Here is a 25,415-nt window from a genome sequence, read left to right on the forward strand (position 1 = left end):
TTGCCTTTACACACTTTTCTATCAATGGATGTCGATTTAACTCGCATGACTGCTATGATTAAGCAATAAGGCACAAAGTATGGTACAGCGCTTTCAGAAAGTATTCAGAACCCTTGACTTTTTCATTTTTTATTTTTTTTACGTTACAGCCTTATTCTAAAACGGTTGAAAATGTAGATATGTGGTAGTGGTGGAGTAGGGGGCCTGAGGGCACACAGTGTGTTGTGAAATTTGTGAATGTATTGTAATGTTTTTACAATTGTATAAACTGCCTTAATTTTGCTTGACCACAGGAAGAGTAGCTGCTGCCTTGGCAGGAACTAACGGGAATCCATAATACATACAAAATACAAAACCCCCATAATGACAAAGCAAAAACAGTTTTTTTCAAAATGTTTGAAAAATTTAAAAATTTTTAAATTTTATTTTATTTATCAGAAGTACCTTATTTACCTAATAAGGCTGTAACATAACAAAATGTGTAAAAAGTGAAGGGGTCTGAATACTTTACGAATGCACTAGACATACCCCCACCAGACACTCCACCCTGGGTTTCTTCCCAGTACCCCAACCAAAAACAGATTTAATCCCTCGTTCAGACCCATGTCATTGTGGAATGCTCTGCCACAAGAGGTTAATCAGGCAAAAAGCAGGTTTAGCTTTTAAACAAATTAAAAAATTCATTATTACAGCACCTCTCCTCTTTCTAAAGATATAATTGATATGTATATATTAATAGTCTAAATAGTATTTTTGTTGTCTCGTTGTGTCTTTCCTATATACAGTACCAGTCAAAAGTTTGGACACACCTACCCTTTCAAGGGTTTTTCTTTATTTGTACTATTTTCTACATTGTAGAATAATAGTAAAGACATCAACATATGATATAACACATATGGAATCATGTAGTAACCAAAAAAGTGTTAAACAAATCAAAATATATATGAGATTCTTCAAAGTAGCCACCCTACCGTTAAAAAGATACCTTATGCTCCTGAGTGGCGCCATAGGCGGAAATCCCAGGGGGGGCGGGGAGGACACGACCCCCCCCCCCCCCCCCCCCCCCCATCCTGGGAAAATTATGATTTGTCCCCCCCAATATATCACTGTAAACATAACTATGTAATTTAAATAATATGAATAATACTCAATGAAAGCTCTTGTGCTGATTATAGACACTTAATAGCACGTTTTTAAGTTATAAAAGATTGCGACCCCCCGCCCTTTGCCTCACAATGGTTTGATCCACTGCCAGTTCCTTAGCTGGCTAGGTAACAGAGGGTTCATATCTACTGTCTGAAAGGCACTCAATGCACGTAACTGACGGGAGGTTAATCCAATCAATTGCACAATAGCAATGTTTTTTCTTTTTATGTTGGCAGGGTTCACACACACACTAGCTGAATTTGCAGAGCTAGCGGGCAAATATGATCTATTAAGCTAGCTAGTACCTATTCCATTTATGTGGCATCGTCAAAGATGGAATCTTTGCTATCATCCGTTTATTCCAAGATCAGCATGCAGCTGTAGCGCTTCAAAGTCCCTGTGATAAGTCTAGCGATAAACTGAACTCCAAACTGAACAGAACTACACTCTCTTCTACCATTGTCTTAAATATCTTTAATGGTCTCGTTGCAAAAGCTAACTTGTCCCTATGGAACTTTTTTTATTTTATTTTATTTCACCTTTATTTAACTAGGTAGCAAAGATTGTAGGAAACGCCACAGAAACGTAATTGGTCCTCGCTAGTTTTGCAAATTCAGCTATTGTTGGAAGCCAGCCAATATGAAACAAACTATATTAAAATGACAAAAGGTTGCAACATATGTTGTGTAAATGGTGAACTCATACAGCTGTCAACTCGTCTCTGCAATCCGTGTCACATTCGCTAGCTACCGTTTAGATCGAAGCCCATATAGAATGATAGAAGATAAGATGATAGGAGCCCATCTCCTACTGTAAATAACCAACACACTGTGTGTGTGTGTGTGTGTGTGTGTGTGTGTGTGTGTGTGTGTGTGTGTGTGTGTGTGTGTGTGTGTGTGTGTGTGTGTGTGTGTGTGTGTGTGTGTGTGTAGCCAGCCAGGTAGAAAAATGTCAGAAAAAAAGAAAAAAGATGGACATCATAGTATTTTCCAGTACACCAAAACGCAAAGTAAGAACCCTAGTACCCTAATATCTCAAAGACAAGTTGATAAAATTTTCATAAGAAAGAAGTGAAATGCGAATGAGAATGTTGTCATTAGGTAGAGCAGGCAACAGATGGCACACAGAGAGCAAAGCTGGGGACAGATATGCAGGGACAGACTGGCAGAGACAGACTGGCAGAGACAGATGAGCAGGGACAGACTGGCAGAGACAGACTGGCAGGGACAGACTGGCAGGGACAGACTGGCAGAGAAAGATGGGCAGGGACAGACTGGCAGGGACAGACTGGCAGGGACAGACTGGCAGAGACAGGTGGGCAGGGACAGAGTGGCAGAGACAGACTGGCAGGGACAGACTGGCAGAGACAGCTGGGCAGGGACAGACTGGCAGAGACAGACTGGCAGGGACAGACTGGCAGAGACAGACTGGCAGAGACAGATGGGCATGGACAGACTGGCAGAGACAGGTGGGCAGGGACAGACTGGCAGAGACAGATGGGCAGGGACAGACTGGCAGAGACAGGGAGTCTCAGGTAAGTTTGTTGAGTCTTTGTTTGGCAACATTATGAAAGTTTTAAATGACTTGTGAAATAGGGACATAATTGTAAAATGCCATGGATACCCCCACTCTCAACTTAAACTGGTGACTGAACTAAGATTTGTTTAAGGCAATGGTATTGCTGTTGTGATTAATTGTGTAGTTTTGTGTACCGGTAGTTAGGAGTACGGCAAACACCTTATTTATTTTCTAGGAGACAGACTGTGAGTCAGTGAGGGTGGTGAAAGGGGAAGAGCCAGGGAGAGAGACTTCAGAGGACAGTGTCACAGCCACGGCAGGACAAGGTGTCAACCTTGTTGCCAGCAGCACCAGTATATGGGGACAGTGGCACAGCATTGTCCAATTACCTCAGTGATGTCACAAAACCATATCAGCCACACCCAGAATTTACAGAACTGCAAACTCTTGCCAACAGAGTGTTGACGTTTCAAGAGAGATGGTTTTGCGATTTCCCATGGCTACATTATACTCCATCAATAAAAGGAGTGTTGTTTTCACTGTAGCGAAGGGTTTTCAAGCCAGCCATCTTTTGGCCAAAGAGCAGATGTTGCCTTCATTAGTGCAGGATTTAGGAACTGGAGAAAAGCCATGGAGAAAATGCCTTGTAATTGTCCCCTCCAAAGTTGCTATCAGATTTTTGCCCCTGAGTGGCGCAGCGGTCTAGGACACTGCATCTCAGTACTAGAGGTGTCATTACAGACCCTGGTTCGATTCCAGGCTGAATCACAACTGGCCGTGATTGGGTGTCTCATAGGGCGGTGCACAATTGGCCCAGAGTCGTCTAGGTTTGGCCGGGGTTGGCCGTCATTGTAAATAAGAATTTGTTCTTAACTGACTTGCCGAGTTTAATAAAGGTTCAATAAAATTAATAACAAAAATAAAAGGTAGGGGGCGTGGATCAGAAAAACAGTCAGTATCTGCTGTGGCCACCATTTGCCTCATGCAGTGCGACACATCTTTTGCATAGAGTTGATCAGGCTGTTGATTGTGGCCTGTGGAATGTTCTCCCACTCCTCTTTAATGGCCGTGCGAAGTTGATGGATATTGGTGAGAACTGGAACACGCTGTCGTTCACATCGATCCAGAGTATCCCAAACATGCTCAATGGGTGGTGACATGTCTGGTGAGTATGCAGGCCATGTAATAGCTGGGAAATGTTCAGCTTCCAGGAATTGTGTACAGATCCTTGCTGCTGTGTATTATTATGCTGGAAGATGAGGTGATGGCGGCGGATGAAAGGCCTCAGGATCTCATCACGGTATTTCTGTGTAGTAAAATTGTCATCGATAAAATGCAATTGTGTTTGTTTTCCGTAGCTTATGCCTACCCATACAATAACCCCACCACCACCATGGGGCAGTCTGTTCACAATGTAGACATCAGCAAACTGCTCACCCACACAACAGTTGAATAGTTGTACATTTGAAACCGGAATTCATCCGTGAAGAGCAGACCAGTGGCCATCAAAGGTGAGCATTTGCCCACTGAAGTCGGTGACGACGCCGAACTGCAGGCAGGTCAAGATCCTGGTGAGGATGACAAGTATGCAGATGAGCTTCCCTGAGACGGTTTCTGACAGTTTGTGCAGAATATTTTTTTTTGTGCAAACCCACAGTTCATCAGCTGTCCAGGTAGCTGGCCTCAGACGATCTCGCAGGTGAAGAAGCCGGATGTGGAGGTCCTGGGCTGGCGTGGTTACACTTTGTCTACGGTTGTTCGGCCGGACGGACATACTGCCAAATTCTCTAAAATGACGATGGAGGCGGCTTATGGTAGAGAAATTAACGTTCAATTCTCTGGCAACAGCTCTGGTGGACATTCCTGAAGGTAGCATGCCAATTACACCCTCCCTCAAAACTTGAGAAATCGGTGGCATTGTGTTGTGTGACAAAACTGCACATTTTAGAGTAGCCTTATATTGTCCCCAGCACAAGGTGTAATGATCATGCTGTTTAATCAGCTTCTTGATATGCCACAGCTGTCAGGTGGATGAATTATCTTGGCAAAGTAGAAATTCTCTGGAATGTAAACATATTTGGGCACAATATTTGAGAGAAATAAGCTTTCTGTGTGTATGTAACATTTCCGGGATCTTTTATTTCAGCTCATGAAACATGGGACCAACACTTTACATGTTGCATTTATATTTTTGTTCAGTATATATATAAACTCAGCAAAAAAAGAAACATCCCATTTTCAAGGCCCTGTCTTTCAAAGACATTTCGTAAAAATACTAACAGCTTACAGATGGTAGGCAATTAAGGTCATAGTTATGAAAACTTAGGACACTAAAGAGGCCTTTCTACTGACTCTGAAAAACACCAAAAGAAAGATGCCAAGGGTCCCTTCTCATCTGCGTGAATGTGCCTTAGGCCTGCTGCAAGGAGGCCTGGGGACTGCAGACGTGGCCAGGGCAATAAATTGCAATGTCCGTACTGTGAGACGCCTAAGATAGTGCTACAGCGAGACAGGACGGACAGCTGATCGTCCTCGCAGTGGCAGACCACGTGTATCAACACCTGCATAGGATCGGTACATCCGAACATCACACCTGCTAGACAGGTACAGGATGGCAACAACAACTGCCCGAGTTACACCAGGAGTTACACCAGGAACACACAATCCCTCCATCTGTGCTCAGACTGTCCGCAATAGGCTGAGAGAGTCTGGACTGAGGGCTTGTAGGCCTGTTGTAAGGCAGGTCCTCACCAGACATCACCGGCAACAACGTCGCCAATGGGCACAAACCCACTGTCGCTGGACCAGACAGGACTGGCAAAATGTGCTCTTCACTGACGAGTCACGGTTTTGTCACACCAGGGGTGATGGTCTGATTCACGTTTGTGGTCAAAGGAATGAGCGTTACACAGAGGCCTGTACTCTGGAGCAGGATCGATTTGGAGGTGGAGGGTCCATCATGGGCTGGGGCGGTGTGTCACAGCATCGGACTGAGCTTGTTGTCATTGCAGGCAATCTCAACGCTGTGCGTTACAGGGAAGACATCCTCCTCCCTCATGTGGTACCCTTCCTGCAGGCTCATCCTGACATGACATGACCTGTGCGGGATTTCCTGCAAGACAGGAATGTCAGTGTTCTGCCATGGCCAGCGAAGAGGCCGGATCTCAATCCCTTTGGGCACGTCTGGGACCTGTTGGATCGGAGGGTGAGGGCTAGGGCCATTCCCCCCAGAAATGTCCGGGAACTTGCAGGTGCCTTGGTGGAAGAGTGGGGTAACATCTCACAGCAAGAACTGGCAAATCTGGTGCAGTCCATGAGGAGTAGATGCATTGCAGTACTTAATGTAGCTGGTGGTCACACCAGATACTGACTGTTACTTTTGATTTTGACCCCCCATTTGTTCAGGGACACATTATTCAATTTCTGTTAATCACATGTCTGTGCAACTTGTTCAGTTTATGTCTCAGTTGTTGAATCTTGTTATATTCATACAATATTTACACATGTTAAGTTTGCTGAAAATAAACGCAGTTGACAGTGAGTTTCCAGATCTCAACCCCATAGAAAATCTTTGGAGGGAGTTGAAAGTCTGTGTTGCCCAGCAACAGACCCTAAACATCACTGCTCTAGACGAGATCTGCATGGAGGAATGGGCCAAAATACCAGCAACAGTGTGTGAAAACCTTGTGAAGATTTACAGAAAACGTTTGACCTCTGTCATTGCCAACAAAGGGTATATAACAAAGTATTGAGATAAACTTTTGTTATTGACCAAATACTTATTTTCCACCATAATTTGCAAATAAATTCATTATAAATCCTACAATGTGATTTTCTGGATTTTTTTCCCTCATTTTGTCTGCCATAGTTGAAGTGTACCTATGATGAAAATTATAGGCCTCTCTCATCTTTTTAAGTGGGAGAACTTGCACAATTAGTGGCTAACTAAAGACTTTTTTGCCCCACTGTATATACAGTTGAGGTCGGAGGTTTACATACACTTAGGTTGGAGTCATTAAAACAAATTTTTCAACCACTCCACAAATTTCTTGTGAACAAACTATAGTTTAGGACATCTACTTTGTGCATGACACAAGTAATTTTTCCAACAATTGTTTACAGACAGATTATTTCACTTATAACTCCCTGAATCACAATTCCAGTGGGTCAGAAGTTTACATGCACTAAGTTGACTGTGCATAAATCATTCTCTCTTCTAATATTCTGACATTTCACATTCTTAAAATAAAGTGGTGATCCTAACTGACCTAAGACAGGGAATTTTTTCATTTTCTACAACACAAATTATTTCAGTTTTACCATTTCACTACCAGCACCCCTACTTCCAGGCTATGTCCACAGGTGGTAGTGGTGGTAGTAGGGATACAGGAACATCCACACTTCCTGTGCAGGAGGAGGAGACTGAGGTCAGAGCACTGTGTCTACACTTGACACTTACATGCGACTTCTGGTATCAGAATACGAAGATCACATTGAAAAGACAGATCTAGACGCACAAAAGTCGTATTGTGTTCAGATCTGGACGACCACTTCAGGAGGTGGTCAGGGACGCATTGTGTGAGGATTTCTCCTCCGTCTGGACCATAGACATGGGGCACGCTCAAGCAAATCACTTTTGTCAAGGCAAAGTGTGTTGCATTATGGGCATACAAATTGTCTGACTTTCAACTTCATGTCTACTGCATGACCTTTACAGCATGTGATCAAAGGTCATGAGCTGTCGACTGCAGTCGACTGGAAATCATAAATGGTTGATATCGTCACCTATCATTGGTTATTATCAATGCATGTTTACTGTTTTGGGCGGATGAACCTTCAGAGCTTAAATAGATGTTAATCCGTACATCCTTTACAATCTATTTTTGATCCACATTTCTCACATTAACAAATAAAATATCCAACTTGCGACAATATAGCTGATGTATTTATCTAGATGTTACTGTAATGTTGTGTCCCATGTTATAGCCAGGAATTTGTCTTGTCTGTAATATTGTTGTCAACAAAAAACAAATAAAAAAATGTGTTGATTTGTTTATTAAGTGTGAATAAAATGTTATACATATTGTAAACGACGCATTTGTTAATCTAGGGGATTTCTACACTGGCAATGTCCCGAAAACGGTCCTTTAAAAACACCCTAGAGTTGATTTTGCGTAATAAAAAACAAACATCAAAATCTGTCAGTTTAAACGAGAGATATCTGGTGTCTTGCATTGGACGTGTCTCAATCCACCACATCCGCCGATGTCTCACTTCCACGTATTTGGTATGTGTCAGACCATGAGGTATCCTGAAAATCAGTCTTCTCACAGAATCATCTGTAGCGTCCAAACGGTTTGGCCTAGAAACTAGCATGACCCCTCGATGGAAAGATGAGACTCTCACTCCCAGGATGGTGTTCTCTACAAGTGTCTTGGGACAGCCGATCTGCCAACTTCTCTCTGTAGCGTCCAAACAGTTTGGGCTACACACTAATCTGACCCCTCTATGGAAAAGAGAGACTCTCACGAACACGTACATGTTATTTTGCTCTAGGACGCCCACAGGCCTCACAAGACTCGTCTGAAGGTCCTGGGTACCAGTTGAAAAAGTGAATGGAAGTACAGTATACATGGAGACTGTTTAATGCCAAAAATAAGAGGTTAACTACATGTATAATACAAATATTTAAAAAAAACTATTCCTGATCTGTCTTATATCTCTCAGATATAGGACAGACACTTCAGAACAAACTTCCTTTAGATTTTTGGGGGTACGTTCATCTGTTGTTCAATGAGTTTGTATGTACTAATAGAAGTAAGGCCAAATAAAAAATGTCATCAAGCATTTTTGTAAATATTTTTGGGTTACTTCAAAGGGTGTTACATTTCTAAATCAAATAGCAAAATGATCATTGGTTTGACTTTGTTAAAGCAATTCCATATAGCTTAGTAGAACCAATTTCGATAGCATCCACTTCATCTGCAATAACAAAGGTGAAAGCCATGTCTGCCATTGTCGAGTTTCCTTGAAACAGCAGAAGTAGTCCGACTTGCATATGTGCTTATGTACCTCCCCAGACTTCACTTATCGACTTTGCTCAACGACTTCCGTCTAAAATAATTAACAAACCCATTTGAAGAACTAAAACTATACTGAAATTCTTACATTTAACTCCAAAACTAACTAAAATAAAAACCATTATGAATTATGTTCAGTTTTAGTTTTTTTCTCTCAAAATGTTGGGCAAACATTAAATGGGGATTTTAAGCTTCTGAATCTGGGGGTTCACAGATACTTGTGGTACTGCCTAGCAAAGCTTTTTGCACTCTATCCAATTGTCCCTCCCTACCTTCAGGCTATGCTCAAACCCTACAGTCCAACCCGAGCAGTCCATTCTGTCACCTCTGGTCTCTAGGCCCATCGCCCGTTCAGCCCAGTCCAAGCTCTTCTCTGTCCTCGAACCCCAATGGTGGAACCAGCTTTCCCCTGAAGCTAAAACAGCAGAGTCCCTGTCCATCTTCTGAAGCACCTGAAACCCTACCTCTTCAAAGAGTATCTTGAAAAAAATTATTCCCCACCTCACCTCGACCCACACCCCCCCATTTTTTTTCTTCCTGAACCAACACTTGCAATCGATTCCCCCTTCTCCCCCTGTCTAGCTCTGACTTTGCTGATAGCTACTTTATTGAGGAAAAGTGTACTTACTATGCCTGTGATATGTGGTTGTCCCACCTACCTATCTTAATACGAATGCACTAACTTTAAGTCACTTTGGATAAGAGGGTCTGCTGAATGACTAAAATGTCAAATGTCCCACAAAGAATATTTCAGTATATGGTGTAAATACTAGAGTATTCACTGTAGTGTTTTTGCGGACATTACTGTAGTGTTTACTATAATTACTATAATATTTTTGTTATAGTATTTCTCCTGTAGGTTTCCTGAAGTAGAAATGATAGAACATTTTACATAACCTATAGTTAGGTAGGTAGAACTGGGGTCTGAACGGATAATGTTGTTGCGGACCTTACTGTATTAGTATCTACTAGTGTTTTACATTTTTTTTTATTTTAGTTTATTTTTTTTGTATTTACTATAGTATTCTACAGTATACTTGAACATTCTATAGTGTGATCGAGGGATACTAAAAGTGTGCAGTATAGTATTCTAAAGTATACTACAGTTCTGTGGTATTCAGTGGAGGCTGCTGAGGGGAGGACGGCTCATAATGATGGCCGGAACGGAGCAAATGGAATGGCATCAAACACCTGGAAACCATGTGTTTAATGTAGAATACCATTCCACTGATGCCGCTCCAGTCGTTACCACGAGCCCGTCCTCCCCAATGAAGGTGCCACCAGCCTCCTGTGGTGGTATTCTATAGCAAACTGTAGTATTTTTTCATGTTGGTTAGCAGCAGAACCTCCAGACAGCGAGACAGACCTTACTACGCGCCTTGGACTTGATTACATAAGACAACACATTGCCAGAGTTATGTTGAAAGAACACTTGACCCCTAAGCCCTTAATGGAGTGGCCACTTGATGTGTTTGATAATGATCACTTGAGTCCGTTTTGGGCGAAATGAGAATTGAGTCGATGCGCACTTGCATCCCAACTGCCACAGTATTCCAAAATGATAAACCCTTTCACGAGCATCTTGTGTTCCGCTGTGACCTGTTCTGTAACATGATTCCCTAGGAAACAGTGCCAGACAGACACACACTCTGGTAATAGATAGTAAGAAAGTTGTAAAAACTAAACGTCGCCAAAGCACAGTGACTTGAAAAGCTTCAAGTTTTATTATCACGTGCACAAGAACAGTGAAATGCTTTTCTTGCAATCTCCAAACTCAACAATGCAGTAATATATATCAATGTAGCACTAAAAATAACATGAGGTAGAACAGAAACACATGAAGAAATGTAAAAACAAAATAAGAACACAAGAAAGTAAGAAGTTATATGCATGCTAAACTGATTAAGCTAATGTGCCCTGCTTGCTCAATGTGCCTGCTACTGCTATCTACTTCTAACTAGCTAGCTTTATTTAAGATAGTTCAGACTATTTTGAGGAAGTGTTAGAGGCTATGTTGTTGCCACGGTGACTCAGGAGGGACAAACAACATTAACTGCCAGGGTATGATATAGCGAACCCCCACATCGAACCACACCCCCAAGACCCAAATCCATTTTTTATTGAGCAGCAAAAAAACACATGGGTAATCAGTGTGTTCAGCCCCCCTTTATAACTAACTTAACCTATGACCTGAACCAGCATTACTGCCCCAAAGTGGCAAGAAGTAACAAGCTAAAAAACTATACAACACAAATGGCTCCTGGCCTCCGACACAGGATACTTTCTGTCCCTAACACTAAAACTATTTTTTATTTTTTTATAAAACTTTAACAAAATAAAACTAGTAAATCAGATCTGAGAACTAACTGAAATTAAACCGAATTTCAAATACAAATCTTAAAACTAATAGAAATAAAAACTAACATAAAAACACAAAACTATAATAACCTTGTGTGATACCAGTCATATCTGATTGAGCTTGAACACACTGTCTGTGGCCAAGGTTAAACCTAGGTCTTCTACATGTCAAACGTTTTTGTTTTTTTATTTTTTATTATTATTATTATGTTTTCTTCTTGGGCCTCTATAACTATATCTATTGTTTTTATTTTTGTTGTTGTTGTGTGATTTGGATTGATCTAATCTACTGACGGAGCGCAGGAGGTGGCTAACAACAGACCTCCATCCTATGCTAGCTTGCTACCGATGCCCTGGCTAGCTGTCTAAATCACCAACCAACCTCTCCACTCACCGGACCCTTTTGATCACTCGACTAAGCATGCCTCTCCTTAATGTCAATATGTCTTGTCCATTTCTGTTCTGGTTAGTGTTTATTGGCTTATTTCACTGTAGAGCCTCTAGTCCTGCTCACTATACCTTATCCAACCTATTAGTTCCACCACCCACACATGCAATGACATCTCCTGGTTTCAACGATGTTTCTAGAGACAATATCTCTCTCTTCATCACTCAATACCTAGGTTTACCTCCACTGTATTCACATCCTACCATACATTTGTCTGTACATTATACCTTGATGCTATTTTATCGCCCCCAGAAACCTCCTTTTACTCTATGTTCCAGACGTTCTAGACGACCAATTCTCATAGCTTTTAGCCGTACCCTTATTCTACTCCTCCTATGTTCCTCTGGCGATGTAGAGGTGAATCCAGGCCCTGCAGTGCCTAGCTCCACTCCTATTCCCCAGGCGCTCTCTTTTGACGACTTCTGTAACCGTAATAGCCTTGGTTTCATGCATGTTAACATTAGAAGCCTCCTCCCTAAGTTTGTTCTATTCACTGCTTTAGCACACTCTGCCAACCCGGATGTTCTAGCTGTGTCTGAATCCTGGCTTAGGAAGACCACCAAAAACTCAGACATTTTAATTCCAAACTACAACATTTTCAGACAAGATAGAACTGCCAAAGGGGGCGGTGTTGCAATCTACTGCAAAGATAGCCTGCAGAGTTCTGTCCTACTATCCAGGTCTGTACCCAAACAATTTGAACTTCTACTTTTAAAAATCCACCTCTCTAAAAACAAGTCTCTCACCGTTGCCGCCTGCTATAGACCACCCTCTGCCCCCAGCTGTGCTCTGGACACCATATGTGAACTGATTGCCCCCCATCTATCTTCAGAGTTCGTGCTGCTAGGCGACCTAAACTGGAACATGCTTAACACCCCAGCCATCCTACAATCTAAACTTGATGCCCTCAATCTCACACAAATTATCAATGAACCTACCAGGTACCTCCCCAAAACCTTAAACACGGGCACCCTCATAGATATCATCCTAACCAACTTCCCCTCTAAATACACCTCTGCTGTCTTCAACCAAGATCTCAGCGATCACTGCCTCATTGCCTGCATCTGTAATGGGTCAGCGGTCAAACGACCTCCACTCATCACTGTAAAACGCTCCCTGAAACACTTCTGCGAGCAGGCCTTTCTAATCGACCTGGCCGGGGTATCCTGGAAGGATATTGATCTCATCCCGTCAGTAGAGGATGCCTGGATATTTTTTTTAAATGCCTTCCTAACCATCTTAAATAAACATGCCCCATTTAAGAAATTTAGAACCAGGAACAGATATAGCCCTTGGTTCTCCCCAGACCTGACTGCCCTTAACCAACACAAAAACATCCTATGGCGTTCTGCATTAGCATCGAACAGCCCCCGTGATATGCAGCTGTTCAGGGAAGCTAGAAATCATTATACACAGGCAGTTAGAAAAGCCAAGGCTAGCTTTTTCAAGCAGAAATTTGCTTCCTGCAACACTAACTCAAAAAAGTTCTGGGACACTGTAAAGTCCATGGAGAATAAGAACACCTCCTCCCAGCTGCCCACTGCACTGAAGATAGGAAACACTGTCACCACTGATAAATCCACCATAATTGAGAATTTCAATAAGCATTTTTCTACGGCTGGCCATGCTTTCCACCTGGCTACTCCTACCCCGGACAACAGCACTGCACCCCCAACAGCAACTCGCCCAAGCCTTCCCCATTTCTCCTTCTCCCAAATCCATTCAGCTGATGTTCTGAAAGAGCTGCAAAATCTGGACCCCTACAAATCAGCCGGGCTAGACAATCTGGACCCTTTCTTTCTAAAATTATCTGCCGAAATTGTTGCCACCCCTATTACTAGCCTGTTCAACCTCTCTTTCGTGTCGTCTGAGATTCCCAAAGATTGGAAAGCAGCTGCGGTCATCCCCCTCTTCAAAGGGGGGGACACTCTTGACCCAAACTGCTACAGACCTATATCTATCCTACCGTGCCTTTCTAAGGTCTTCGAAAGCCAAGTCAACAAACAGATTACCGACCATTTCGAATCTCACCATACCTTCTCTGCTATGCAATCCGGTTTCAGAGCTGGTCATGGGTGCACCTCAGCCACGCTCAAGGTCCTAAACGATATCTTAACCGCCATCGATAAGAAACATTACTGTGCAGCCGTATTCATTGATCTGGCCAAGGCTTTCGACTCTGTCAATCACCATATCCTCATTGGCAGACTCGACAGCCTTGGTTTCTCAAATGATTGCCTCGCCTGGTTCACCAACTACTTCTCTGATAGAGTTCAGTGTGTCAAATCGGAGGGTCTGCTGTCCGGACCTCTGGCAGTCTCTATGGGGGTGCCACAGGGTTCAATTCTTGGACCGACTCTCTTCTCTGTATACATCAATGAGGTCGCTCTTGCTGCTGGTGAGTCCCTGATCCACCTCTACGCAGACGACACCATTCTGTATACTTCCGGCCCTTCTTTGGACACTGTGTTAACAACCCTCCAGGCAAGCTTCAATGCCATACAACTCTCCTTCCGTGGCCTCCAATTGATCTTAAATACAAGTAAAACTAAATGCATGCTCTTCAACCGATCGCTACCTGCACCTACCCGCCTGTCCAACATCACTACTCTGGACGGCTCTGACTTAGAATACGTGGACAACTACAAATACTTAGGTGTCTGGTTAGACTGTAAACTCTCCTTCCAGACCCATATCAAACATCTCCAATCCAAAGGTAAATCTAGAATTCGCTTCCTATTTCGCAACAAAGCATCCTTCACTCATGCTGCCAAACATACCCTTGTAAAACTGACCATCCTACCAATCCTCGACTTTGGCGATGTCATTTACAAAATAGCCTCCAATACCCTACTCAACAAATTGGATGCAGTCTATCACAGTGCAATCCGTTTTATCACCAAAGCCCCATATACTACCCACCATTGCGACCTGTACGCTCTCGTTGGCTGGCCCTCGCTTCATACTCGTCGCCAAACCCACTGGCTCCATGTCATCTACAAGACCCTGCTAGGTAAAGTCCCCCCTTATCTCAGCTCGCTGGTCACCATAGCATCTCCCACCTGTAGCACACGCTCCAGCAGGTATATCTCTCTAGTCACCCCCAAAACCAATTCTTTCTTTGGCCGCCTCTCCTTCCAGTTCTCTGCTGCCAATGACTGGAACGAACTACAAAAATCTCTGAAACTGGAAACACTTATCTCCCTCACTAGCTTTAAGCACCAACTGTCAGAGCAGCTCACAGATTACTGCACCTGTACATAGCCCACCTATAATTTAGCCCAAACAACTACCTCTTTCCCAACTGTATTTAATTTTAATTTATTTATTTATTTTGCTCCTTTGCACCCCATTATTTTTTATTTCTACTTTGCACATTCTTCCATTGCAAAACTACCATTCCAGTATTTTACTTGCTATATTGTATTTACTTTGCCATCATGGCCTTTTTTGCCTTTACCTCCCTTCTCACCTCATTTGCTCACATTGTATATAGACTTGTTTATACTGCATTATTGACTGTATGTTTGTTTTTACTCCATGTGTAACTCTGTGTCGTTTTATCTGTCGAACTGCTTTGCTTTATCTTGGCCAGGTCGCAATTGTAAATGAGAACTTGTTCTCAACTTGCCTACCTGGTTAAATAAAGGTAAAATAAAAAAATAAAAAAAGGCTGTTAGCCCGCTGAGCTAGCTTAAGCCTAGGAATTAGCTTGGTAGCCAATGCACATTTTCAGGTCTCACTGGCAAGGTACTCATCACGCAAGTGTGGCCCTTGGTTCCAAACCTCCTCCATTACACCTCACCCCCCTTTGACCTCGCAGAGACTCATCTCGATCACAGCACCAGTTTGCCTGACCGGGGATCGAACTCGCATCTCACAAGACTGTTTTCTAGCTCAACCAAAGCCTAGGTATTGGCTTGGGAGCCAAAGAAAGTCTGAAGGTCTCAGGCAAGGTTATGCGAGTCTTGTTCCGAACAACGTCCAGACCATTATACACATGCACTATGGAGAAGTACAGTATCTGCCTGATGCACAGATATTCCCATGAACACCCTGCCAAGACTCATCACTGCTGCCCTGGCCTATAGACACTGAGAGGGAGGCAGAGGGGAAAATGGGGGTCCAACCCGGGACCTAACTCGAGGACAGAATACTTCACTTTACTTTTTAAGCGTTTTGCATGGATTTCCTGCAACTCATCATGTTTTTATTAGACATACATTCCATGGACTGTCTAGTATTAAAGGTGTCATTCTAGATTTTAACACCAGATGTCAGTATCGCCTTATTGTTTATTTATTTCATTTTTCTCAATTGTGTCGCCTTAGTTTTTATAAACACTGCCAAGTGACACATTTGATCAGAATTTACATTTCTGTGACCGACTTTCATCGCTTTCCGAGGTCAATATTGTCCCAATGCACCATTGAACAATATACATAAAGCCCCCAAAAATAAATGTGGGTTTTCTCATTTTTAAAAATGCAATTAACCCCATGTTATTTTATTAATGTGGACTTGACTGAAACCTAATACAGTACCCAAGTATTCATTTTCATTTTTAACATTGATATCTCTAGTTTTTCTATCCCCAAAGGTTGTCTGTTGATGATCCTTTATAGCCGATAACCGATACATTTTTGTTTCTCTCATCCACCTCCTGTCCTCGTCTGCTTTGACTCTGAACTCGATTGTTTCTCCTTGTAAACAGCACATACTAAAACGTCCAATATTGTCTCGAGTTAAATGACAATGGTCTTGACAACACGACATTTGATCAGTGCAATGTATTGATCATGATCAATAATCAACGGGCATGATCTAAACAACTGTGACACATACAGTGAATGTCGTTTTTTTGTTTGTTTAAACCATAACATTTATAGAGGCCAGAACTAAAGACAACTGCTGCCTGCCAGATAATCTACGAATTTAGTTCCGCCTGTCAAACTAGCTGTCAGCGGCAAGGGGCCGTGCTCGTGCGGAGGAAAGGAGCCCTCATTCAGGAAGTCCTGACCAAACTTCAGAAAGTCAAGTTGTCTCTCGGAGTTGGACTAAATGTTATTGGAAACGTGGGATTCATCAAAAGGAACAAGAACATCACTGGTCAGTTTTTAATTTGGTTTATTTATGATGAAGGTACAAATGTTAATGTTAGCTATTGCTGTCACAATTTCACGCTTCTAATTTGCTGGCCTTATACACGAGAGACACTTCCTAGTACGCTGTCGTCATGTCTTCGTTTCCTTTAAGATGAAGTCGAAGTAACCCATGTTACTGTGAAATGAGTATTTCGTTGTCAAGATACCAGGCTAACGTAGTTGTATTCTTTATTATGACTCATAGCATGATGACTACCGAAGTTGAGACTTGAACGCATTGTTTTAACGTAACAGTCTCACTAGATAGGCAGTCAGTGAAGTGCGTAGGGTAGTTGAACTGTGCAAGCCAAATACTTGGTTGGTTACACCTGCTCGCAAAACAATTCTCACCGTCGGTTTCATTGGAAATTGTTTATCATTCATACAGTGCTTTTAAATCGTTGAAAGTATTGCTTGGCAAATGAGGAACAGAGGACGTGTTTTCATAAGCACCGACCTGAGCTCATGGGTAAGTATTGCGAGCAAATGACAAGCCAGTTTGGTTCACCTCTTGTCGTGTTAAATTATCAACTGAACCTCTCGATAAACAATGAGACATGTTTTTAAAACCTGTATGCAGTTGCTCAAAAGCCTTTCAACTTGGTTTAGCTGTCAATTTTGGGAATTGTCATTTTGTTTCAAGAGGTTTTACTTGATAATTGGCGAGTTGTCACTAGACGGCTGGAACTATAATGTAGCTAGCTACTGTCTGGCTGTGCCACAGACTGTTTTTCAGTGGATACATGTTGCGACTGAACGTTTTACAACAAGCTACTTACTGCATCATTTTTTTGGACATTCTGCGATGGATGGATTGCCAGACATCCAACACGATTGCATAGCTCAATGCACATGTTAAAATATGTAAATGAAACGAAATTTGCTATAACTGCCCAGTAATTGACAGACAGAAATGACATTGTCCCCCGAGTCTAACGTTAGTGCGTCTATTGTTTTTGTGCTCGAAGCAAATGTTGGTCTAGTGCACTACACACTGGTTAAATATCTTTTGACAGCCACCTTTTTGAATGTTTTGTTTGATTTGCCCGTCTATTGTCATTCATACAATGCTTTCAACGATAGCTTTACCACTGATATGCAGATATTTTGTTTCCTGTAATCTGCATAAAAGTAAATGTAGGTTAACATTACGAGCTTGAAATGTCTCATTAAAGGCTAAAATAGCAGCCAGTGGAACAGCCTACAACAACCAACCTGACTTCATGATGTCATCCTTTTATGTAGACAGCTTGAATAGGAAGCTAACAGACATGCTTGTAATGAACACATTTCTGCTTGTTCTGAACATGCAATATCTTGTAATTTCCCAAGATATTGCCTGAGCCATATGAAGTCGTTAGCTTCCATATTTAGCATATATTTGGTCTTCACACAGCTCTTGAATATTCTGTATCAGAGTTCTCTGTATAATGTGTACATTCATTTATCTCTCACTATAAACAAATATTTGCCCATTAGCAGCCAGTAGCTTGATTTTAAAGAAACAACATTCATTGCTTAAGCCTCTGCTTCCCACATAACCTACAGTAACCTTATCAAGTCGGCCAGCCAGCTCATCAGTAAGTCTCAGGCTTTGAGTGGGAGGTAACTATGAACAGAAAGTTACACCGTGGCAGTCCAAGGCTACCAGTCCCTTAAGGTTGCCTGCGTCTCCTATCTAGCTGATAATACTGGTGTCTAAGCTAGTTCAGTATTTTTTTAAAATATATTTTTTTATTGTATGAAGAGGGACAATAGCCTGAAATGGTCGTGTCTGTGTGTGACCGAGGTCCAACGGAAGTTGCCCCTCCCTCCCCTGTTACCTTCACCCAGTTAGTTTAGCTTTTTTTGTAGGATATTCAGACGTGACATCCTGTCTTCCTCCCAAATGGAACCCTATTCCCTATATAGTGCACTACTTTTTATCAGGGCTCTGGACAAAAGTAGTGCACTATATGGAATAGGGTGCCATTTGGGACATTCGCTGAGTGTCACTGACATCCTGTGCGTCTGATCTGTTGGCGTGCTCAACGGTTGTGGTTTGTGTTTGTGAATAACCTATGCATGTATGTGTGCATTGCATGTATCCCATAGGCCTTGGCTACATATATATATATCTTACATGTTCCTCTGCACGTGTAAAGTCCAATTAAAACTTTATATTTATCCTGCTTGTCTTCCCTGACTGACTCTATATTTTCTGTGTAGTTCCTCTTCTGTGAGTCTGCAACGTGTTTGACTGTAATGTGCAACTATATCTCTGCAAGTGTGAGGTGTGTTGATGGATGCGTGGGGTGAGGACACATCAACTGTGGCTGTCAGGGAGAGGGGGACATTCTGCGTCCTATGAGCACTGATCAAAAGTAGTGCAATATTTTTTTTTAACCTTTATTTAACTAGGCAAGTAAGTTAAGAACAAATTCTTATTTTCAATGACGGCCTAGGAACAGTGGGTTCCAGGCTGGCCCTGTTCAGGGGCAGCCGGGGGTTTGAACTTGCAACCTTCCGGTTACTAGTCCAACGCTCTAACCACTAGGCTACCCTAGTGGTTAGGCTGCCCTAATATAAAGGGAATAGCGTGCCATTTGGGACACAGAAAATCCCAGGCTCCAGCCCGCTCCTCCAGGCAGGCAGGCCCAGGCTCCAGCCCCCTCTACCAGGCAGGCAGGCCCAGGCTCCAGCCCCCTCTCCCAGGCAGGCAGGCCCAGGCTCCAGCCCCCTCTCCCAGGCAGGCAGGCCCAGGCTCCAGCCCCCTCTCCCAGGCAGGCAGGCCCAGGATACAGCCCCCTCTCCCAGGTAGGCTGGCCCAGGATACAGCCCCCTCTCCCAGGCAGGCAATCCCAGGCTCCAGCCCCCTCTCCCAGGCAGACAGGCCCAGGCTCCAGCCCCCTCTCCCAGGCAGACAGGCCCAGGCTCCAGCCCCCTCTCCCAGGCAGACAGGCCCAGGCTCCAGCCCCCTCTCCCAGGCAGACAGGCCCAGGCTCCAGCCCCCTCTCCCAGGCAGACAGGCCCAGGCTCCAGCCCCCTCTCCCAGGCAGACAGGCCCAGGCTCCAGCCCCCTCTCCCAGGCAGACAGGCCCAGGCTCCAGCCCCCTCTCCCAGGCAGACAGGCCCAGGCTCCAGCCCCCTCTCCCAGGCAGACAGGCCCAGGCTCCAGCCCCCTCTCCCAGGCAGACAGGCCCAGGCTCCAGCCCCCTCTCCCAGGCAGACAGGCCCAGGCTCCAGCCCCCTCTCCCAGGCAGACAGGCCCAGGCTCCAGCCCCCTCTCCCAGGCAGACAGGCCCAGGCTCCTGCTCCCTCTCCCAGGCAGGCAGGCAGGCCCAGGCTCCTGCTCCCTCTCCCAGGCAGGCAGGCCCAGGCTCCTGCTCCCTCTCCCAGGCAGGCAGGCCCAGGCTCCTGCTCCCTCTCCCAGACAGGCCCAGGCTCCAGCCCCCTCTCCCAGGCAGACAGGCCCAGGCTCCAGCCCCCTCTCCCAGGCAGACAGGCCCATGTTCCAGCCCCCTCTCCCAGACAGGCCCAGGTCTCCAGCCCCCTCTCCCAGGCAGGCCCATGCCCAGGCTCCAGCCCCCTCTCCCAGGCAGGCAGGCAGGCCCAGGCTCCTGCTCCCTCTCCCAGACAGGCCCAGGCTCCAGCCCCCTCGCCCAGGCTCCAGCCCCCTCTCCCAGGCAGGCAGGCCCAGGCTCCAGCCCCCTCTCCTGCAACAGAAGCGCTCTCGCAGGCAGGCAGTCCCAACATAGGGGAGGTGTAAACCCTGGCAACAGGCTTAATCACTACACACTGACTGCTCTGTAAAGGGCTTTGGATAATCTGGGTGTGAATAAAGTTTCAGATATGAAGGAGAATTGAGAGGGAAAGAGCATTTCCATTGCAGCTGTTCTTTTTACTCTTGTCTCTCTTCTTAAGGACTAGTCTGGGCTATTATGTTTACTACTCGCTCTCCTTCAATTCTTCCAAGCAGAGGAAGGAGGAAGATGAGGCCTTAATTAAGGAATGAGTGTGTAATGTCTTTTTCCCCTCAACAATGAACAGTGTTCCATGACACCTGTACATTCTGTTCTTTGCTGTAAGTCTAAGGACATTAACTCTAAGAACGAGGAAATGTATTAAGATTGGAATTACAGTTGGCTCCAAATGTATTGGGACAGTGACACTATTTTTTGTTTTTATTTTGGCTCTACTCCTGCACTTTGGATTTGAAATGATACAATGTCTGAGGTTAAAGTGCAGACTGTCAGCTTTTATTTGAGGGTGTATTTTCATCCATATCTGATGAACCGTTTAGAAATTACAGCACTTTCTGTACATAGTCAACCCTATTAAAATAGTCAAGTTTTGTATTTGGTCCCATATTCATTGCACGCAATGACTACATCTTGGATTAATTTGCTGTTTTTTGTTATTTTCTTGGTTGTGTTTCAGATTATTTAGTTACCATTCATTTCTATTTGGGAACAAACGTATTGTCATTTTGGAGTTACTTTTTATTGTAAATTAATATAGTATATGTTAATAACACGTATACATTAATGTGGATGCTACCATGATAACGGATAGTCCTGAATGAATTGTGAATAATGATGTTTGAGAAAATTAGACGCACAAATATCATACCCCCAAGACATGCTAACCTCTCACCAATACAATAATGGGGGAGGTGAGCATTTTTGGGGGGGGTATAATATTTTCACTCTAACTTTCTCTTTTATTTACGATTCATTCAGAATTATCCGTAACCATGGTAGCATCCACATGAATGTAGAATTGTTTAGAAACATATCATATTCTTATTTATAATAAAAGTGACCCCAAGATTGTCCCAATGCTTTTGGTCGGTTCACCCGATATGGATGAAAATACCCTCAAATTAAAGATGAAAGGCAGCTCTTTGACTTCATAGTCATGGTATCATTTTCAAATCCGATCATTGGAGTACAGAGCCAAACAACAACAACGAGTCACTGTCCCAGTACTTTTGGTGCTCAATGTTGACATGGAGAAACACCACTTACGTCAGGTGTACAATAAGCTTAGAGACACAGAACATTTTGTCACATGCGCTGAATACAGCTGGTGTAAACTTTACCTTGAAACGCTTGCTTACGAGCCTTTCCCAAAGATGCAGAGTTTCAAAATAGTAACATGAGGAGTAAAATGAATTTGATATTTATACACACACACACACACTACCGTTCAAAAGTTTAGTCACTTAGATATGTCCCTGTTTTTTTTTAAAGAAAAGCTCTCTTTTTGTCCATTTAAAATAACATCAAATTGATAAGAAATACAGTGTAGACATTGTTACTGTTGTAAATGACTAGAAATTGGAAATTGTTATGGAATATCTACATAGGTGTACAGAGGCCCATTATCAGCAACCATCACTACTGTGTTCCAATGGCATGTTGTGTTAGATAATCCAAGTGTATCATTTTAAAAGGCTAATTGATCATTAGAAAACCCTTCTGCAATTATGTTAGCACAGCTGAAAACTGTTGTCTGATTAAAGAAGCAATAAAACTGGCCTTTAGACTAGTTTAGTATCTGGAGCATCAGCATTTGTGGGTTTCATTACAGGCTCAAAATGGCCGCTCCAGATACTCAACTAGTCTAAAGGCCAGTTTTATTGCTTCTTTAATCAGACAACAGTTTTCACCTGTGCTAACATAAATGCAAAAGGGTTTTCTAATGATCAATTAAATCAAATAAAATGTATTTATATAGCTCTTTGTACATCAGCTGATATCTCAAAGTGCTGTACAGAAACCCTGCCTAAAACCCCAAACAGCAAGCAATGCAGGTGTTGAAGCACGTTGGCTAGGAAAAACTCCCTAGAAAGGCCGAAACCTAGAGAGGAACCAAGCTATGTGTCCAGTCCTTTTAAAATGATAAACTTGGATTGGCTAACACAACGTGCCATTGGAACACAGGAGACATGGTTGCTGATAATGGGCCTATGCAGAAATGTCATTAAAAATCTGCCGTTTCCAGCTACAATAGTCATTTACAACATTAACAATGTCTACACTGTATTTCTGATCAATTTGATATTTTAATGGACAAAAAAATCTGCTTTTCTTTCAAAAACAAGGACATTTCTAAGTGACCCCAAACGGGGGTGTACACATGAATGTATGTATTGTATATATCATTGAATAGGACCTACTAGGCAACAGTGTGGTACTCTGCAGCAGTGTTGTAGTACTCAAGGCCACATATTGAGTGTCTCTGTCTTGGTGTCGGAAACATTTACTCGGTCTTGCCTTTGACAATTTCTTCCCAAGACCAGCGGAGTAAAAACAACAACTTATCAGCTTCCATTCAGTCAGTGCATAAAACCCCTTCACAAGGCCAGATGTATACAATTCTTTCTTGAAACATTATTACAGTCTTAACAGCCTTTATCTATTATAGACATGTTAGTTTGGTGGGTGACCCTAGAGGCCTTTGGTGGGTGACCCTAGAGGCCTTTGGTGGGTGACCCTAGAGGCCTTTGGTGGGTGACCCTAGAGGCCTTTGGTGGGTGACCCTAGAGGCCTTTGGTGGGTGACCCTAGAGGCCTTTGGTGGGTGACCCTAGAGGCCTTTGGTGGGTGACCCTAGAGGCCTTTGGTGGGTGACCCTAGAGGCCTTTGGTGGGTGACCCTAGAGGCCTTTGGTGGGTGACCCTAGAGGCCTTTGGTGGGTGACCCTAGAGGCCTTTGGTGGGTGACCCTAGAGGCCTTTGGTGGGTGACCCTAGAGGCCTTTGGTGGGTGACCCTAGAGGCCTTTGGTGGGTGACCCTAGAGGCCTTTGGTGGGTGACCCTAGAGGCCTTTGGTGGGTGACCCTAGAGGCCTTTGGTGGTTCCGGTTCATTGATCATTGAAAGGACAGCAACTGTAATACCAGCACTCTCTTTTAGAAATATGCACTTTCTGTAAAATGAAGGGTCAGTGTTGTAGTGGAAGCTATGTGCCGGTATAAACCATATACCCACGTTTTAGTGTGTTTTTTTCCTTCAGTGGGCATTGCGTGTACTCACTACTTAATCCTTACTGATGTGTTTTTTTTATTTTTTTAAGTTGAACCTTTATTTAACTAGGCAAGTCCATTAAGATCAAATTCTTATGTACAATGACGGCCAAACCCAGGCGATGCTGGGCCAATTGTGCGTCGCCCTATGGGACTCCCAATCACGGCCAGTTGTGATTCATCCTGGAATCAAACCAGGATGTCTAGTGACGCCTCTTGCGCTGAGATGCAGTGCCTTAGACCACTGCGCCACTCGGGAGCAAAATAATGTAGTGGTGTATACGATTTAACAATGATATGGTACAATAGAGAAATCATGCACAAAGTAGCCTGCACAATTGTAAAGTACGTGAAATATATTGACGTGTGCTGCACACAGCCCAGTTTCAGTGGAATATTATCTGCACTAGAGTTGGACCGATTTAATCGGAAATCTGTATGTTTGGGTGCCGATTTGCCTATTTAATTTGTATTTTATACATTTATTTAACTAGGCAAGTCAGTTAAGAACACATTCTTATTTTCAATGATGGCCTAGGAACGGTGGGTTAACTGCCTCGTTCAGGGGCAGAAGGACAGATTTTCACCTTGTCAGCTCGGGGGATCCAATCTTGCAACCTTACAGTTAACTAGTCCAACGCAATAACAACCTGCCTCTCTCTCGTTGCACTCCACAAGGAGACTGCCTGTTACTCGAATGCAGTAAGCCAAGGTAAGTTGCTAGCTAGCATTAAACTTATCTTATGAAAAACAATCAATCATAATCACTAGTTAACTACACATGGTTGATGATATCACTAAATATTATCTAGCGTGTCCTGCGTTGCATATAATCTGATTGAGCATACAAGTATCTGACTGAGCGGTGGTAGGCAGGAGCGTAAACATTCATTCAACCAGCACTTTCGTGCGTTTTGCCAGCATTGCGCTGGCAAAACATTGCGCTGTTTATGACTTCAAGCCTATCAACTCCCGAGATGAGGCTGGTGTAACCGAAGTGAAATGGCTAGCTAGTTAGCGCTAATAGCGTTTCAAACGTCACTCACTCTGAGCCTTCTAGTAGATGTTCCCCTTGCTCTGCATGGGTAACGCTGCTTCGATGGTGGCTGTTGTTGTGTTGCTAGTTGGAGCCCAAGGAGGAGCAAGGAGAGGGACGGAAGCTTTACTGTTACACTGGCAATACTAAAGTGCCCATAGGAACATCCAATAGTCAAAGGTTAATGAAATACAAATGGTATAGAGAGAAATAGTCCTATAATTCCTATAATAACTATAACTTAAAACTTCTTACCTGGGAATATTGAAGACTCATGTTAAAAGGAACCACCAGCTTTCATATGTTCTCATGTTCTGAGCAAGGAACTTAAACGTTAGCTTTCTTACATGGCACATATTGCACTTTTACTTTCTTCTCCAACACTTTGTTTTTGCTTTATTTAAACCAAATTGAATATGTTTCATTATTTACTTGAGGCTAAATTGATTTTATTGATGTATTATAATAAGTTAAAATAAGTGTTCATTCAGTATTGTTGTAATTGTCATTATTACAAATAAATAAATAAATGGACCGATTAATCGGTATAGGCTTTTTTGGTCCTCCAACAATCGGTATCGCCGGTGAACAATCATAATCGGTCGACCTCTAATCTGCACGCAGCAGGAGTGTGCAGCTCTCAACTGGTTTTGGCATGGAGTAGCTCACAGAAGAA

The 25,415-nt window shown here is 43.3% G+C and overlaps 2 protein-coding genes across 3 annotated transcripts in view; both read left to right on the forward strand.

Moving 5' to 3' along the window:
- The first annotated feature begins 16,250 nt into the window (after positions 1-16,250).
- The window catches only part of LOC109896189 (serine/threonine-protein kinase TAO3-like), a 152,559-nt gene continuing 143,394 nt past the window's right edge, over positions 16,251-25,415 (forward strand). Inside the window, exon 1 of one of the 2 annotated variants that reach the window (XM_031829673.1) lies at positions 16,251-16,659. The gene's annotated coding sequence lies outside the window, so the exon portion shown is untranslated. Of the gene's footprint in view, positions 16,660-16,785; positions 17,164-25,415 lie in introns of those variants that run through there. The other variant, XM_031829674.1, reaches the window with a different exon arrangement.
- Positions 17,160-20,442, forward strand: LOC116374787 (skin secretory protein xP2-like). Its single transcript, XM_031829498.1, has 3 exons — positions 17,160-17,163; positions 19,559-20,004; positions 20,107-20,442. The coding sequence occupies exons 1-3, from the start codon at positions 17,160-17,162 to the stop codon at positions 20,440-20,442; spliced, it is 786 nt and encodes a 261-aa protein (XP_031685358.1).

Source organism: Oncorhynchus kisutch, linkage group LG8, assembly GCF_002021735.2.
Source record: "Oncorhynchus kisutch isolate 150728-3 linkage group LG8, Okis_V2, whole genome shotgun sequence".
NCBI classification, from domain to species: Eukaryota; Metazoa; Chordata; class Actinopteri; order Salmoniformes; family Salmonidae; genus Oncorhynchus; species Oncorhynchus kisutch.